Source organism: Tetrao urogallus (assembly GCF_951394365.1).
Source record: "Tetrao urogallus genome assembly, chromosome: 14".
NCBI lineage: Eukaryota > Metazoa > Chordata > Aves > Galliformes > Phasianidae > Tetrao > Tetrao urogallus.
Window position 1 is genome coordinate 13,058,132 of NC_136827.1, and position 17,088 is coordinate 13,075,219.

General features: G+C 48.5%; 2 protein-coding genes across 4 annotated transcripts; one reads left to right on the forward strand and one right to left on the reverse strand.

Annotated features, from left to right (window-relative positions):
- Positions 1-1,992: 1,992 nt before the first annotated feature.
- On the forward strand, positions 1,993-16,266 carry HNRNPH1 (heterogeneous nuclear ribonucleoprotein H1; the record flags this gene model as incomplete). 3 transcript variants are annotated; one of them, XM_079542144.1, is made up of 14 exons in its annotated part: positions 1,993-2,041; positions 8,576-8,635; positions 9,620-9,757; positions 10,445-10,600; positions 10,792-10,935; positions 12,394-12,532; positions 13,536-13,714; positions 13,909-13,980; positions 14,060-14,193; positions 14,351-14,486; positions 14,613-14,696; positions 14,823-14,873; positions 15,505-15,597; positions 16,142-16,266. In XM_079542144.1, 14 exons carry the CDS (start codon positions 1,993-1,995, stop codon positions 16,264-16,266), a joined length of 1,560 nt encoding a protein of 519 aa, XP_079398270.1. The 3 variants fall into 3 exon arrangements, with proteins under 3 accessions (XP_079398270.1, XP_079398271.1, XP_079398272.1); XM_079542145.1 differs by lacking the exon at positions 8,576-8,635; XM_079542146.1 differs by lacking the exon at positions 8,576-8,635 and having other exon boundaries at positions 14,081-14,193; positions 15,505-15,620; positions 16,156-16,266.
- On the reverse strand, positions 3,022-8,182 carry LOC306951792 (deoxycytidine kinase 2; the record flags this gene model as incomplete). Its single annotated transcript, XM_079542342.1, has 7 exons — positions 3,022-3,045; positions 4,183-4,282; positions 5,845-5,960; positions 6,369-6,516; positions 6,737-6,930; positions 7,154-7,269; positions 8,083-8,182. 7 exons carry the CDS (start codon positions 8,180-8,182, stop codon positions 3,022-3,024), a joined length of 798 nt encoding a protein of 265 aa, XP_079398468.1.
- Positions 16,267-17,088: the final 822 nt, after the last annotated feature.

Genomic DNA, 17,088 nt, shown 5'->3' on the forward strand with positions numbered 1-17,088 from the left:
AAAACAAACGAACAAACAAACCAACACAGCAACAAAAACACAACCAACAACAGGTAAACAGTCCTCCAAGAGATAGTGGAAGCAAGACCCAGAGGTCTGCACATTCATCGCTTCAAGAAACCTAATAAAATCCTACATCAAAAATTTCTAGCAAGGTTTTTGTCCCCTATCTCATGCTTTTCAAGTGCTCATATATTGTGAGACTCCCCTTACTTGCAAAGGCACATCTCAGATATGGCAACACAAGAAAAGGGCTGCTGCCTTCAGTTGGCAATTGTTTTCAGTTTTCAAACACCAGGTATATTTTGGTTAATTATAACTCTTCTGATAACTATTTCGATCTTTGCTTGCCTCTCTGCATGTCTGCCTTTCTGCTGTTCACTGCCACATTCTTCCTCCTGGTAGTGGCTGCATACAGCACCTTGTTGGCTGTGTCAGCCCAGGCAGGCCTGCTCTTGCAGTTACATATTTACAAAGAAGTCGCATGACCTTTATTGTAACACCAGGAGAGTATGCGTGTAGCAGAACTGCTTCCCAGTGTAAACACAGGAAGACTGCCATTTCCGAAGTGTCCTCTAAAGAGGAAAGTCAGAAAGCAGACTTCAATAGGCATATGATCGAGACAGCATTCGATAGACCTGACTTTATTTATCACTGAAAACCCGAGTGCAGCCCACTGCAAAGCTGCGCACTGCTGTGGATCACGCTGAGTACAGCAGAGCCAGCCCCAGTAATCAGATGTTGTAACGGAGACTAAAAAGGCCAGAGCAATAAAATGACACTTAGTAAATGAGCCTCAGCCTAAGTTTATTAACACTAATTAAAGGAGGACAAAAACGGCTGTCAGAAATGAAAACGTTTCGGTAGGGATCAGCGCAGGGGCTCACTGCACATTGGCCGCTCAGTCAGGAAAGCTGCGAGGAGATGCCACACCTGCGCAGTCCTAAGGTCAGCCCATATCAGTCCCATCCCTCTGGCTCCTTCGCAGCTATTCAAAGCCGTCCTAGCGACGCATTCTTTCTAACAGTACTTTCGCTAAGAGCTCTTTGCATCAACGCTCTACAGAAGGAGCAGGTCGGGCTAGGAGTGCCGCCGAGGGGCCGTGGAGAAAACGGTCCGCGACGGCGTAGGGCCGGCCCGATGAGGGCTCCTCACGGCCCTTCCCGCCTCGCCCTGCCCTCCCCTCAGGGCCGTCTCCGCCTCATAACGCCTGCAGTCCCCTGAGCGCCGCCCCGCTGCGGCCAGGAGCGGCGCTGAGGAGGAGAGCGGCAGCTCTGCCCGTCCGGCTCCGTCGCGCGGGAGGCGGGGCCAGGCCCGCTGACGACCGCAGTGCGCCGAGCCGCCGCTCCCCGCCCGGCGCCGCGCAGCGCCGTGAGTGAGGGCGCGGGGCGGGGTTGGTTGGTGCGAGGCGGGCGGCGGGGACAAAGCGGCCGCCATCTTAGGTCTGCGGGCGGACGGCGGCGGCGAAACGGGTGCGCGGGGCTGAGCGCCCCCCGACTGCCCAGATCCGTAAGGCGAAGCGTGGGGCCGGAGCGCGCGAGCGGCCACAGCCCCCTAACCGCCACGGGAGCCATTAAGAGATCATCCCCGCACCTCTCCCCCCCTTTCCTCCATCTTCTCCCCCCCTGCAGCGAGCGGGACGTGATTGGTCGGTTTTAACTTGTCGCGCTGCCATTGGCCGGCGGCCGGCGAAGGGGTGGGGGCGGGCGGCGCGTGACGTCAGCGCGCAGCGCAGCGCGGCCGGCGGCTATTTATAGGAGCGGAACGGCGCTGCGCAGGAGCGAGCAGGCGGGTCGGGCCTTGGAGGGCCGGCGGTTCCATCGGGCTTCATCTCCGCGGGAATAGGGAACAAGAGGTCGGAAGGTTGCGATCCGCCTTCGCCGAAGCCTCTTTTCGGCGTTCGCTGAGCTTTTGTCTCCGTCTGTGCAGCGCTCGAGCGCCCCGTTAAGCTTTTGTCTTCTCCCGGGCCCTGTCCGGAAAGGCGCGGCCGAGATGGACCCCTGTCACACCGAGGAGACCGAGGGCGAGATCCCCGGCTTGGGTAAGGCCGTGTGACGGCGGGTGGCGGCCGAGAGCGGCGTCGCGTGAGGAGAAACCGGTGGGGGTGGGGCGGCGGGTGGGGGAGGGGCGATCCGAGGCCCCGGCGCCGTGCGGCCCCCCCTCGTGTTGGCGCCTGCGGGCGGCGGGGCGCGTATGGCGCTGAGGGCCCGGCGCGGCCGCGTGTGCCGCTCCCCCCTTCCCGCTTCCTCCTCCCTTCTCCCCCCCGCGCCGCGTGCGTCGTGGCGGTCGTTGAGCTCTGGGTGGGGGTTACGGGTTGAGGCGCCCGGCTGGGCGGCTTTGGAACGGGGAGGAAGGTTTGGGGGGGGGGGGGGGGTGGGGAGAGAGCGGTGCCGCGGGCGGGCGGGTTGCTGCGCGTTTGTTGTCCTGCCGACGGCTCCCCCCCGCTCCCTGCTGGCCTTGTGGTAAGGGGGGGAGGAGTGGGGGAAGGGGAATTCCGGTGATGGGGGAGATCGTAAACGAGGCACCCTTAAATGAGAGTTTGTTCCAGGTGTAATCCTTCTGGCTGCAGTAATGCCTGACCTTAAGTAGTGTAAATCCCTTGAAAACAGCCATTTAATGAAGCAGAAGTTGAAAGGAAAGGCTCAGGACGCCATAGCAGTCTGATCTTAAAATGGTGAACTATGCCAATTATTGCAAAACAACCCTCCCCGGCGCCTGGTATCTATATTTACCGGTTGTCAGTTGCTGATAACCACTTAACTCCTCTGTGCTTGGAGCCAGCTACCAGCCTGTGTTATTTTAAAAATGTTTATTAAAGAGTAGAGAACATACACAAAATGAAATACATTATCAAGGCACTCTGTATATCTAAAAAAACACAGTTCAAACAAACAAAACTACTTTTCTGAGGTTTATAAGTTATACTGACAGTACATCTAGTTTAGCTAGAATGTTGAAGACCACGTGACTGTTTGGTTTAACTCTTGAGTTCCAAGCATTTCATGTATGTCTTAATTCTTCTTAAGAAGTCAGGAAAGATTTGATCTGTGGAAACAAAAGTGTATGTTTAACATGTTTTAAAAAGAAATGGCAGAACACCAGAAGTTTCCCCCTTTTCTGAAGGAACAAAGGAGGTGTTACTGTACTCCTTCTGTATGCTGGTCTCCAGTGCTGTTTTGCCTCTATATACAACTCATCTACACATAATTCGTGATCTGAAATGCCTTTTACTATAATTAGTACTAGGTAGACTTGAGTAACTTAAATAATTCATTAGAAAGATAGGGAAGGTAGCTTGACAGTATATTGTTCCATTAAAGAAAAATGGATATGCCTTCACTAAGTAGCTCTTCCTTAGGAAAAAGGGGATTGTCTGAAAATCGAGCCAAGCTCTGCTGTGTTTTCCATAGTGGAAGATGCAAATTCATAGCAAACACCACCATGTTACATTGACTGCACATTATGCACCCAAGCATAGATTTAGATTTTAGATTCAAACATTCGTCTTTAGCATTGATGACCAGAACAAGACAGAAAAGTAGTTCCTAGGATTTCTTTTGCTGTGGACTGGGTACACAGTAGTTTGCTACAGCAGAGTGCTTTGGGGCATTTATTCCCTGATCTTGTCTTTCCCCAGAACTAGCAAACACCATTTTGTCTGGTGAACTCAGTGTTTCTTCTGATGGCTGTTGGATTTCTGTGTTCCTACTTAAAGTGTCACATCGTGCACACAGACCTGCATACACCTTTGTTTCTGATATGTTGTGCTGTCCGTGGACACCCTTGATATTTGAAGGAGAATAAGTAGCTCTGATCTGACTAGGAGTTTCTAAAGGCATCATGGATGGCATGAATTGCACGCTACCGCTGCGTCAACTATTTAATGAATGGTGTGGCAGTGCAGACTTGGCAGGGAGCAGTCAGTCTGACTGGCCTCCACAACTGCCCCTCTTTAAAAAATAGTCATTTCTCCCTTGAACTGCTTCAAGTAAGGGATTAAATGGTTTTGTAGAGGAAAATTAAATGCCTCTTCCTCATCCGTGTGATGAAGAGGGCCAATTGTAGAAGCCCCAGATTACTACTACATAATTCCGTATTTTGAGTTTTTAAGGTAATACATTAAAAGTCATAAAATTCAATAACTTCCAGTTGTTACTGCAGGAGAAAACATGTAATACTTACCTCATCAATCAGGTACTCCTGTTTAATTTTATCATTTTTAAAATCTTCATTGACATCCAAAACAAGAATAGGAATCTCCTTAAGGTTCTCAAAATCAACTCTGTTAAAAGATGAAATTAGCTTTACAAATTACTTTATATAAAGCTTTACTCGCACAGTGTTCTAATTGCTTTCCAAGGCATCTCAGATTACCATGTACACCTGGGATGTTGATGACTTTGGTATAAAGCCCTGTCCTTAATCACTCATCTGCACTGCATCACTGTAATGTACATTTCATAGGACTGGCTCTTGGTAGGAAGAGGAAGAACATTCTTTATGCTTCTCTACCTCATTCTTTTTGCTGTGGAGCCAACTATCAGGAATCCAATTTTTATAAGAGGGAGTGAATATTTTCCTCTGAAGTACCTCTTGCCCTGTGTGGCCCCCACCACCTTTGTAGTTAGCTGCTAATCCATTTACCAAGATGAAGTTTTAAAGCTTCCTTTTGGGAATGACCTCTAACAGGTTCTAAGACCGGTGTTTAAAGTTGCTAGGAGATGAGCAAGACAGTTTCAGCTGCGGCCTGAGAGCAGTGGCTGTGCAACTAGATGTCACTTAGAAAATTTGAGATTTAAGAGAACTGTCCATGCTTGAAAACAATTTCCAAAATGCAGTAAAGGGGACTGAACAGCATTCTAACTTGTATTAAAAATACAGGAAATGTTTGCTCATGGGTTTGGAATGAGTACACAATGTAAATGTTATAATTCCACAACACTGCAATACATTCTTGTCTCCTGAACTCTTGGGTCATCCTACATGAATTCTAGACTTAGTAAAAGCAGATGTGCCTGTTCAGCTTAACGTACTTTTCTTGGAATTGTTTTGCATCTGTTAGTACACCATCTGGAAGTAGTTTTGTTTATTTCAGCTGAAAAGTCACGCTTGCCTACCAGGAATATCCTGAACTCTTGTATGATTTTTTTTTTTCTGTTGTTGCAATGGACTTAATATGCTGATGTCATTTATTACTGCTGCAGTCAGTAATAAATGTTTAACCTCTTGTTTTGCATTCAGTAAACTACTTCAGGTTCTTATAGGGAAAACCTGAAGTTAGCATTTATGTCCAGCTAATTCCTATGTGGGGAAAGCTGATAAGTATGACTCATAAGAGTCTGGGGGGGAAAAAAGACGTGCAGAGATAGCTTAGTCACTGGCATGTTTCCTTCATACAAGGGACTGCCAGAAGCCTTTCTGATAATTGCTTGTTTTGAAGCTAGGGTTAATATTTAAACCTTGCTGAGACACAGTCACCTGAGTTTAAAGGTAATCAGGACTTTACCTTCGCTTACATTGGAAGTTGCTTAGTAAGGAATTAGCCACTGAGTCCAATTTCAACTGCCCTATTTCTATATACTTCCAGTTCTAAACTTGAGGAATTGCTGGAGAAAAATCACAACTAGCATAGCTTTTCAGTTGAAGCTAATGCTTAAGTCATTCCAACCATGCCCGAGTGAAACTAGAGATGGATCTCAGGCTTTTTTCTACCTTCTGATTGATAGTAAAAACTTGCTTATAAGTTGAAATGAGAATTAGCTGGTAGTTGTCTGGTTCCTCATGGCAACAGGTTATTTAAGCAATTTTGCCCACAGTAGTGGTCCAGGGGAAACAGGCTCCTACCTCATACTTCTTTCATACAGCCACGTCTCATGTTTATAGTGGAGGTTTTCCAAGTACTCGAGGTCAATTCCTTCCTCCTCTTTTCTTCCCCTCTTCTGTAGCCTTTCCATGCATTTCTGAAAAATTGCAAGCCTGAATGTTAATGTATTAAAGTAGTCATTAAATCAGAACCATTAATGTGTAACATGAAAAATTACGAAGGTTTCAAAAGCATTAGGCATCAGTGAGCATTAATTTGAATGCTTGGGTGAGTCAAAAGTCAACAGTTCTTACTGAAAGATTCTTTCCTTCCCATACGCTGTTGTTGAAGTACAGCTTTAAAATGAGCTTTGGCTGCTTAGTGACTAGGAGATAATAGCAAAAACAGCGTTTGTAGGCTTTAGAAAGGATGTGTTCAATTTGGTCTCTAAAGCAAATCTGAGTTTACTGAAGGCTTCCTGTTACTTTTGGAGAAGAAAATGCTGGTTCAGTGTGTTAGGGTGTGAAGTCACTGCAGTATGTCATACATATATACTTCAGCATACCTGAGGTGTGGTCCTTAGGTAGATCATCCCATCCAGTTCTATTTCAGATTGAAACTGATTTAAAAGCCATGTGTGCCAGTCCTGATAGATAGCCCACTCTGTTTCATTGATGTTTCCAGATTCAAACAGGTTAGAAGCAAACACATACCTGCAATGAAAGACACTAGTGTCATGGTAGGAATAACGTAAGTGAACTTTGTAAGTACTTTCCATCAGAATCAGTACTGAGAACATCAATGACATAGACCTACATCTGCAATGCTCCCTACATCATTGAACTCGTGCCTGTTGGTTAAAACTGCTTCTTACAGATAATAGTTAAAGTGTTGAAGCTGTTACTCTGAGCTCTTGTTGCATTGGATCATTACCTGTCACTGTACACAGATCTCTCAAAAAATTGCACTGGATGTTCTGCTTCATGCAGCTTGGCTGAGATGGGTTTCAGTTGTGCCCTTACTCGGCTCAAGCAGGCATAAGTCTGAAATGTATAAGCCCATCTTGTAGGTTTATCGTACAGCATTTGAAGTAGGTTTCCTCCACTTTTCTGAGAAGTTGAAAGTTCCTAGGGGAGAAGAGAGAAGACTTTCATAGGGCTTCATAGGCTTTTATTCCTTCCTTAATGTCTCTTAAGAAAAGCACAGTGGGAATGACTGAATGGTCTTGGGAGGAAACAGCATCTCTAGAAACTAAGTACAGGTGAATTTTGGCACGATTTCCTTGGTGAATGACTTCAGTTTTCCTCCCATGCCCACCTTTCCTTGGGCCCCCCGGCACAGCACACCCACCTCGCACTCATCCTCGCTGGTCTGGATGTTGCACCACTTGGCGATGGGCTCGGGGATCACCTCCCACTCATCGCTGTGCTTCTCCAGCAGCCTGACAAGTGTAGACTTTCCAGCTGCTGCAAAAGATTCGTAAAATGCAGAGTATGAGTGTGAACTGGGCTGTTGTGGCGGATAGGATAGTGGCAGCTGTGAGCTTTCTTGAGAGACCGCAGGCTACGTTTGTGCAGTGCTTGGGCATGCAGAGCTGCGTGTGCACGGCCCTGCCATCGCACCTTGGCAGCTGCTCGGAGCAGGGCCAGGCGCAGGCTCGGGTACGTTCTGAGAAAAAGGCGCTAATCTGCAGCGCCGGGGCTGGGTCCGGGCGATAAGGAGGTAGCGGGGCCCTCGTGGGGCCGCCCGCGCCGCCATTTTAGGAGCAGGCAGTGCCGCGTTGTTGGCTGGCGGGGCAGAGCGGGGCTGCTGCGCCTGCGCGGTGCTGGGGGGGGGGAAGCCGCGCGCATGCGCGATTAAATGGCCAGCTGGCGGCGGCTGAGCGCTGGTGTGCAGCGCCGCTTGCGGGCGGGATCTCCCGAGCGCGGTAACGGGTGGAGGCTCGCGGCTGCTTCCAGGTGGATGCGGCCGCGCCGAGAGAAGCCGTGTTGTTATAGCGCCCGGCGGCACCGCTGAGGTACATAACAGGGACGGAATGCATCCGTCCCGGACGGCCGGCGGCTGCGGATGGTGGAACGCAGTGCCTCCGCCCCTGGTGGTGCCGCCGCTTCCGAGCGGCGCAGGGATGCAGCGGGGCTCACCCGCCGGTGCTTCACAGCACGGCTCCTCCAGCGCAGTCCGGCTCTTTGCCATCACCCCTTCCCCCTCGCCGCTGTTCCTTCACCCCCTGGGATGGGGAAAAGGCGCTCCCACACAAACATCCCCCCCGCCCCGCTCACCGATATTGCCCTCGATGGAGATCTTCCTGAGGCGCTTCTGGAAGCTGGAGTCCAGCTCGGCGGCGGGGCCGCGGCGGCTCCTTTTGGCGGGAGTGGACATGGCGGGAGCGGCGCTGCGGCTGTGACCCGCTTTAAGGCTCCCGCCGAGCGCTGGGCGGGCTCTGCGCTGCCCGCCCCTCCCCTTTATTTCCCGCTCTAATTTGCATTACCCTTAGCGAGTTCCCCGTGCTGGCGGCTCCGTATCGGTGTACGTGCCCCGCTCCCCGCGCGGTTACCGGGTTGGGTTCTGTAGGCGCGCGATTGGACGCGGCACGTGCCGTGTGAGGGGCTGCTGTTGGCGCCGGTAACTCTGTTGTCTCCGACAGAGAGGTGCAGGGCGGAACTAGCTAGGGCCAGTGTGTTTGGAGGAGATGGGAGGGATGGATATTTTCCTTTACGTTATGATAATTGTGACCCGTGTCTCTTCTTTCCCCATCTCCTACAAACACACCAGGCTTCAGTGACCGAAGCGAGCAGATTGTTTCACGTGGTGTAGCGTCAGCCTTTGAAGCTGGTAAGTGCCGGTTCCCGCACACCCCCGCTCGGTCAGAGCTCTCCACACGCCGTGTCGGAGGGGGTCGGGTGGCGGCGGTGCGGCCCGGCGGGAGGCCGGGGGGGGGTGGGAGGGGGGGGAGCGGCCCGCGGGGCATGCGCAGTGTGGAGAGCGGCGCTCAGAGGCGCGTGCGCGCAGGCCCGGCCCGCGCTCTGCGCGGGAGCGAGCGCCTTGGCTTTGTTCAGCGCAGCAGGCAGGCGACGCATGCGCACAAACCGTGGGGGAGGGGGAGAAGGGAGGCGGGAGGGGGAGCGTAGATTAGCGAGGACGCATGCGCAACTTGGCGGGAGCGGCGCGGGGAACGTCTGCGTAGGGGGTTTGTGTCCCGGGGCGGCCGAGCGTGGCGGCGCTACAGAGCATGCGCAGGCGGGGGGGGGGCCGAGAGGCTCCCCGATTGGCGGCGCGGGCGCGTGCGCGCCGTCCCAGCCACGCCGAGGTTGCGGCGAGCGGCGCGGCCCGTTCCGGTGGCCACACGTCGCGCTCCCGCCGAGCTCTGGGCCCTGAGCCGGGAAAGAGTGCGGCAAGCTTCGGTGGGGCCTGCCGGACGTCGGGCCCGCCCGGGCGGTGCGTGGGGTCGGGGTTCTTTGTGCGGCGGAAGGCCCGGCCCAGCGGAAGCGGGAGTACCCGCCGCCATTTCCTAGCGCGCTCTCGCCACAGGCTCGCCCGCTTGCTGCCGCCTGACTGGGACTAGGCGCTCTCCGGACAGCGGATCAGGCTCGGAGCCCTAGAACCACCGCGGAGCCCCACCATGTGTGCGTGCGGGGATGGGGGCTGGGCGCGGGCAGGTGGGCGGGAGCGGCTCTGTGTGTGTGAGGCGGGCAGCGGTCCGAGGTAGAGGAGGCTTGAGGGGGAGGGCTGGGCCGGGGGTCCGCCGGGCGCTCTGAGGGGTGCTGGTGGTGGCCGTGCTTTGCAGCGGCTCAAAAGGACTGCTTTGGTCTTGTGCAGCCACCACTGAGACCGAGGCGGAGCCAAACCTGACCTCCAATGTGATGCTGAACACGGAGAGCAGCGAGGGATACGTGGTGAAAGTGAGGGGGCTGCCCTGGTCCTGCTCCACGGAGGAGGTGCAGAGGTTTTTCTCTGGTAAGTGAAACAAGTCAGGCTTTAGGGGGCTGGCATTCTTTGGGGTTTCTCTAGGTGCGCTGCAGCTGGTGGGTGAAGGAAGTTCAGGGTACTTCAGTAGCCAGCAATGTTTGTGAAGCAAGAGCCCCAGCCAGGATGCAGTGTAGAAAGCCATGCTTCTCAAGCAGGAACTGAACAAATGTAGCTAAGGGAGCTGCTGGAATACCTATAGCTCTTTTTAAGCTGCCAGGGTAGAGAATATTCTGTTTGAATGAAAATTCCTTACTGCAAGCTTAATTAAAGTAGTTTTTGATACTGTTGTAATTAGCCAACTATTTCAGGAATTTGATGCATTAGATCTGGACCTGACTTTGTTCGTTATGCTCCATTTGATTGTTACTACTTATCTCAATCTGTGCTGACTAGAAAGTCTGTCAGCTGTGATCAAAGGCATATTTAACTTGACTTGAGGCAGCAAAACATCTTTCTAAAAAAAAAAATAAAGTTAATCTTTAGTCTTGAGCAGAAGAATAAGTTGATTTTTAGGTAGGCCCTCAATTAAGGAAAAAAAATGCCCTATTTCAACAGGAACACTGTTATCTTACACAATTTCAGTTATTTGCTTCCTTTTGGAATATCTGAAGCTTTTAAAGCTACCACATTCTTCTAACAACTAAATTAATGGGGCTTCTTGTTTTTGTTTTTCAGACTGCAAAATTCTGAATGGAGCTTTGGGTATTCGTTTCATCTACACAAGGGAGGGCAGACCAAGTGGAGAAGCATTTGCTGAACTTGAATCAGAAGAGGATGTGAAATTGGCACTGAAAAAAGACCGAGAAACAATGGGACACAGATATGTTGAAGGTTTGATTTGGTCTAGTAACTGACTAGATGTATTTGTTTTTGGTGGGTTTTGGTAATCTGTTCCGTCTCTGAAGTGCATGTGGAAGGACAAATGGACTTCTGTTGTATCATAAGTTGACTAGTTTCAAGGCAAATGGCTTTAAAAAGAGCGGAGCGTTCCTCAATGCATTAATTCTAAGTGCCTTTTACAGTTTTCAAGTCAAACAACGTTGAAATGGATTGGGTTCTGAAGCATACTGGTCCCAACAGCCCTGATACGGCTAATGATGGTTTTGTACGTCTTAGAGGACTCCCATTTGGCTGTAGTAAAGAAGAAATTGTACAGTTTTTTTCAGGTATGTGGGGTAAAAGTACTAGCTGTAGCAGTAATGGTTAATGCTAAAAGGAGAAACAGCAACAAACGACTAACAAAACCAGCAACCAAAAAAGAAACACCCCCCAAAACAAAAATGCACTCCTGGCTGCCCGGTAATACATCCAGCAGCATGCTGATCTGCATTAAGAGCAAATAAGCAGTTGCCAATTAACTATCTGGACTCATAAGATAATTTCTTAAGTATTTATTTGCTAAATAACTCGGGTATCTTGCAGAAGCTGTCCTGATTCATAGGTGTGGTGCAGACTGTTCCAAGGAGGGATAGTAGGAAGTGTTTTTCTGAAGCACAGATGAACGATTCAAGTGGAAAGAGATTTCCTCTCCGCCTTAGCTAGTTCATGTGCTGGTTCTGGCTTCCTCTGTGAAGGTAGAGGAGGGCAGTGCATTTTGCCACTGATTTCTTAGAAAAAAAATATGGATTTCCTACTGAAAAATACCCCAGGTAAAAACAAACAAACAGCAAAGCCATCCAGCTGAACTGTGCTGAAGTAGAGCTTTTCCCGTGCCCGTCCCACTTCCCTTGGTGTTGAATAGCTTAGTCGTTTCTGATGGAGAGAGAATGCCTTGCTGACTCTAATTTTCACTTTTTTGCAGCTGTTGTGTATATTCTTATTTTCTTAGCGATGGGATGCTGTTGTAAATGCTAAGAATGAAATCTGTTCTCCTGTTTATGATCAAAAGTGTCAGTTTTTTGCAGTAGTAACTACCTACTGTCTAACTGTAAATGCTACACGTGGCTAGACTGTGTTATTAGCAGCCTTTAGATGACTCAACCTGTTGTCTTTCTTTTAAAGTATTCAAAATACTGCTATGAGTTCTGAAAGCTTTACTGTATTCTGAATTAGCAGTTCCAAAGTGTACATTTTAACTTTGCTATGGTTAAATTATTTAATCTTCAAAGACTGTTAAATGTGCTTAGTATCTGAAGTGTGCCTCTTGTGTTCGTTAGCTAATACTTTTGAAATTCATGATTTCTCTTAATTGAGCACTGAAACTTAACATTTGTGTGATTATTTTACTTGACTGACTTAAATAGTTCTGTGAAGTTGTTTACCTTGATGTGTTTGAATCTGTTACGTTGAAAAGTTCATCTTAAAATCAAGTACTTTCACAGAGTTGAAAAGATTTGTACAGTGTAACCTTCTTAATGCACCCTGCCTCAGATGCCTTTTCTGAGGAGTTATTTTTGACGCTCAGAACTTGTCTGTGCTCTGCAGGGTGGATTAAGAACACAGAATGGTATGTGGTGATACATTTCTTCTGTTTACGTGCTTTTTCCTCTAGTGTTCTAGAATCAACATACCATTCGTTTACAAATGCTGAACTTCTGGTGTATTTAAAGCTATAAGAAAACTCATGACTGGGCTTGTGATGTTAATATTGCCCCCTACTGGGGTTATTTGTCCTTGGGTTGAAGGGTTGGAAATCGTGCCAAATGGGATAACATTGCCGGTGGACTTCCAGGGGAGGAGTACGGGGGAGGCCTTCGTGCAGTTTGCTTCACAGGAAATAGCTGAAAAGGCTCTAAAGAAACACAAGGAAAGAATAGGGCACAGGTGGGGATGGATGGTTGGTTGGATATGTCGCTTTTCTTATGGTAACCAATTAAATCCATATTCTCTCTTCTGAAAATGTTCGTGTCCAAACAAACACAGTATTTTGGTCTCTAACTTGGTCATCAGTTAAAGGCACTGACTGACGTGCAGCGTGGCACAGGCTGTCTGCACTGACTGAAAATTGAAATTGGGCTCAGCTTGCGTGCTTTGAAAACGTGGTCATTCTGAGGAGTGCAAAACCAGTAGCTTGAGAGTGGCAAAGTTGAGAGACTATGGCTTTAACTTCTCCAATAGCACCAATTATACCTCTAGCTCTAAAGTCACGCACAGTACTCTTATTACCATAAGAAAATGTGATAATTTCTAAACTTGTTTTATAAATTGAAATGTAACGAATTTTCTTACTGTATTAATCTTCCATGTGATAAGCATAGCTTTCAAGAAATTGTCACAAAGGGTTTTTATTCTATTTTACTTGTGACTATTTTTCATTGAAGCATGCACTTCTTGCCTACGCTGAATCACTGAAGCATAGGCTGGGTTCATTAGCACATGCAGAGCTTTTTGTAGCATCCTGATGGGTTAAAATCGTGGTGGAGATCAGGTTTTTAACCCTCTACTTGTATTGCCACATGAGCAAAACAGTGCTGAGTTGAGTGGACGTCCGTCCCTCCTGTATTTTCTTGACTAACACTTTAAATTTGGGGGTGGGGGTGGGGATTCAGTCTCGCTCCCCCGCCCTTAAGGGTGGGATACTGTGAGGTATGAGGAGCACATGAACCCTTCAGTAATTGTAATTTCTTGAAAAGATACTGATTTAAAAGTAACGTAGGGTTTCTTATTTTTCGTAGTATGTCATTGCCTGTATAATGTAAAGAAACCTGGCTTAAAGTACGCTGCCAGTTTCAAGGCTCTGACTGAATGTCTTGCTTTATTGTGAAATTGTAAGGTCTTCTGTGGAAGGAATGAGAGACTGACTACTGCCTGTGGCAACACTTTTTAGGTACATTGAGATCTTCAAGAGCAGCCGGGCAGAGGTGCGCACTCACTACGACCCTCCACGCAAGCTGATGGCGATGCAGAGGCCAGGTCCCTACGACAGGCCTGGTCTCACCCGCGGATATAACAGTCTTGGTAGAGGAAGTGGCTTGGAGAGGATGAGGCGCGGTGCTTACGGAGGAGGTGAGTTTGTGAGGCCCAGGGCGAGCTGCAGGTCGGGAGGCAGCAACGCCTGGAGCTGAGATCTGGTTTGTATGCGGGTCTGGCTTTATTTCTTCGGGAAGAAACAGAACTTCTGGTCGTGTTGTGTGCGGCGTGTTTGTGTGCATTGGACATTCCTGCAGTTGAAATGATCATGTTGTCCTATCTACTTGCAGGTTATGGAGGTTATGATGACTACAATGGGTATAACGATGGCTATGGTTTTGGTTCTGATAGATTTGGGAGAGGTAAGCTATCTCTAATAGGAATTGTAACTAACCTTCAATACATATAGAACAGAAACTTAAATACATCTGAAAGACCTAGAATGGACTCTCTTCTCTGCAGGAATGTCGGACCACAGATACGGCGACGGGACGTCCACCTTCCAGAGCACGACTGGCCACTGTGTCCACATGAGAGGTCTGCCCTACAGAGCGACGGAGAACGACATCTACAACGTGAGTTCACACTCTCTGAAGCCCTGGGGTGCTGCAGTTGTTGGTGCGGGTGGTAACCGTGCTGCTGCTCAGCAAGTGTTCCTGCACAGAGAACGACTTGCTGTGAAACCAAACTGCTATATTGGTGCATTTTAATCTCTTTGTGTTTTGTATGTAGTTCTTCTCACCTCTGAACCCTGTACGAGTACACATTGAAATCGGACCAGATGGCAGAGTGACTGGAGAGGCAGATGTTGAATTTGCTACTCACGAGGATGCGGTGGCCGCCATGTCCAAAGACAAAGCAAACATGCGTAAGTGTGACTGTTGTAATACGCAGCTCTGTGCCGTGCCTCCTGGAAGTGGGATGCCAAGCATTCTGCAGCCTTTCTTGTGGTGGGACTGTGAATTTGGTGTCAAGCACTCTCTTTTTCTTGCAGAACACAGATATGTAGAGCTCTTCTTGAACTCAACAGCAGGAGGAACTGGTGGTGCCTATGGCAGCCAGATGATGGGAGCAATGGGTATGTGCGAACAGTCTGACTGTCCTCGTTACATGAAACTTAATGTTTAATGATACTAATAAAGCTGGCTAATCTTGCTCAGCTTCTGCTTATTCTGAAATACAGCATTTTATCTTAATCACACAGTCAAGGAGTCTGAAGGAGTGGTTCAGGATTGGAACACAAGCACGTTGGCAGGTATGCAAGCCTTCAGAGTATTCCCATTTTCTGGTTTCTTAGAAACCTTAAAGTGGAGCACCTTAAAATGGGGGGTGGTGTTTTGGGATTTCTTTGAGGGGGGGGAGCTGGGTATCTGTAGGGATATAGTAGTATTTTAATCACAGAATGTCTAGAAAGTAATGCTGATGTTTTATCTATGGGAAGGTTTTGTAAGAGGACATGTAGACAAGAAGTAGGTGAAGAACAGTGGTTAGAAAGCTTAAGGAACTCCTGTCAGGACTGTAGACAAAAGCAACTCCAGGTGCTGAGTTAGTGTCCCGCACAGGGCAGGTGTTACAGCACGCTGTGATGTGCTCCAGATAACAGATCTGTCCCACAGTATGGAGCAGGATCATGGAAGTTAGGCAGCAGAAGCTGCAAGAGTAAAACCCTCTTGTGCTTGAAAACGAGTGCTTGCCATACTTCTTAGAAGCTTCTGTTGCTGCTTGGTTATAGGAATATTTTTTTTCAAACTCAGCTATTTGTTTGGAACTGGTTATGTTATCCATTTAGGAGGAGGTTACCTAGGCTAAAGAGTGAGCTGTTTCCAGAGCATGTGGGACTGTTGGTGACAGGCTGGTTTGTAACGTTTGTATCCTTCTCTTGAAAGGAAGCCAATCCAGCTACGGTGGCCCAGCTAACCAGCAGCTGAGCGGGGGCTATGGAGGCGGATATGGCGGCCAGAGCAGCATGAGTGGATATGGTAAGGCTCTGTTTGCTGCCTTTGTGGGGCTGCAGGCAGCTCCAGTGGGAGGTCCTGCTTGTTGGTGTTGAAGGGCAGCTGTATGGAGTGGGCTGCGATCCCCAGAGTGAGTTGAGAACAAGAGGCAGATAAATTGAAAGCGGGAATCTGTTGCCAGGGAGAAGCTTGCTAAATCGTTATTCTGAAGTGGATCAGGAATGCCAGTCTCCAGACTTCCTAACTGGCACTGTGGTACTGGAGACGCCCTGGTGTAAATGCAGCAGAGTGGATTGGTGGGGAGGGAATGGGGTACTCTGCACAGAAGAGTAATAGAAAATGCTGAGGCTCTTGGAAGGGGGGAGGGAGGTGTTGGCTCACAGCAAAGTGGTCCAGTTTTGGATAGGGAGCTTTAAGCTGCGGCTCTCAGCACGGGGTGGAGGAGTTGCTGTGTGCAGTGCGGAGCTCGAGAGCCGATGGCTGTGGCTGTGTGCGTTTGGTGACGTGCTGTGTGCGTTTGGTGACGTGCTGTGTGCGTTTGGTGACGTGCTGTTTGGTTTCCACCCAGACCCGAGCAGTCAGGGCGCCATGAACAGCAGCTACTACAGCAGTGGGAACCGCGCGTCCATGGGAGTGAACGGCATGGGCGGGATGTCCAACATGTCCAACATGAGCGGCGGCTGGGGAATGTAACCAACGGCTGACTTTTGGTCAAATCTTTTTTTAAAAAACAAAAAAACAAAAAACTAAGTTTAACAGTTTTGCAATACGAGCTTGTGATTTATGCTTTACCGTAAGTGAAATCAGGATTGTTATTTTAAACCTTTCGGGTTCAGTATTTTTGAACATACAGAATGAACTTTCATCTAGGATGTAATAACCCAGCTGAGCAGAGATGATAACTGTTAAACAACTCAGAGCGTTTCTCAAGTTAGTTTTGTTGTAGGAGTGTATTTAAGCAGTAAGCGTATTTAGGTTAAAGCTGTTTGAATTATGTTAAATGTTGCTCTTATACCATATTACATCTGACACTGTTTTGAATACATGTTGAAAAAAACATGCTTTTTTTGTAAAGAAACAATATAGGAGCTGTGTCTGAAATTCCAAGTGAACATTTGGCATGTTAGTTCTAGTTTATTTCTTTTAATACCCTGTAAGGCACGTTAAAGCTTTTTTTTTTAAGTTAATGGGGGAAACGTGTTGAGACGCAATACGGCTACTTTAGGATTTCGGTCTTGGTGTTCGTATACAATTCTGAGGCCTTGATTTAATCTTTCATTGTATTGTGATTTCCTTTTTAGGTGTATTGCGCTAAGTGAAACTTGTTAAATAAATCTTCCTTTTAAAAACTGGAACTCATTTCTTCTTGAACTTCTGCCTCTATCTGTACCACAGAAGTTGAGATGCTGCTTTGTAGTCAATAACTGTGCTACTCCATGTCTGCTGTGAGTTACTGTGACTGGCTGGAGGAATGCGGAAGCTGTGGGGCCTTGTGGGATGTAAAAGTGACGACTG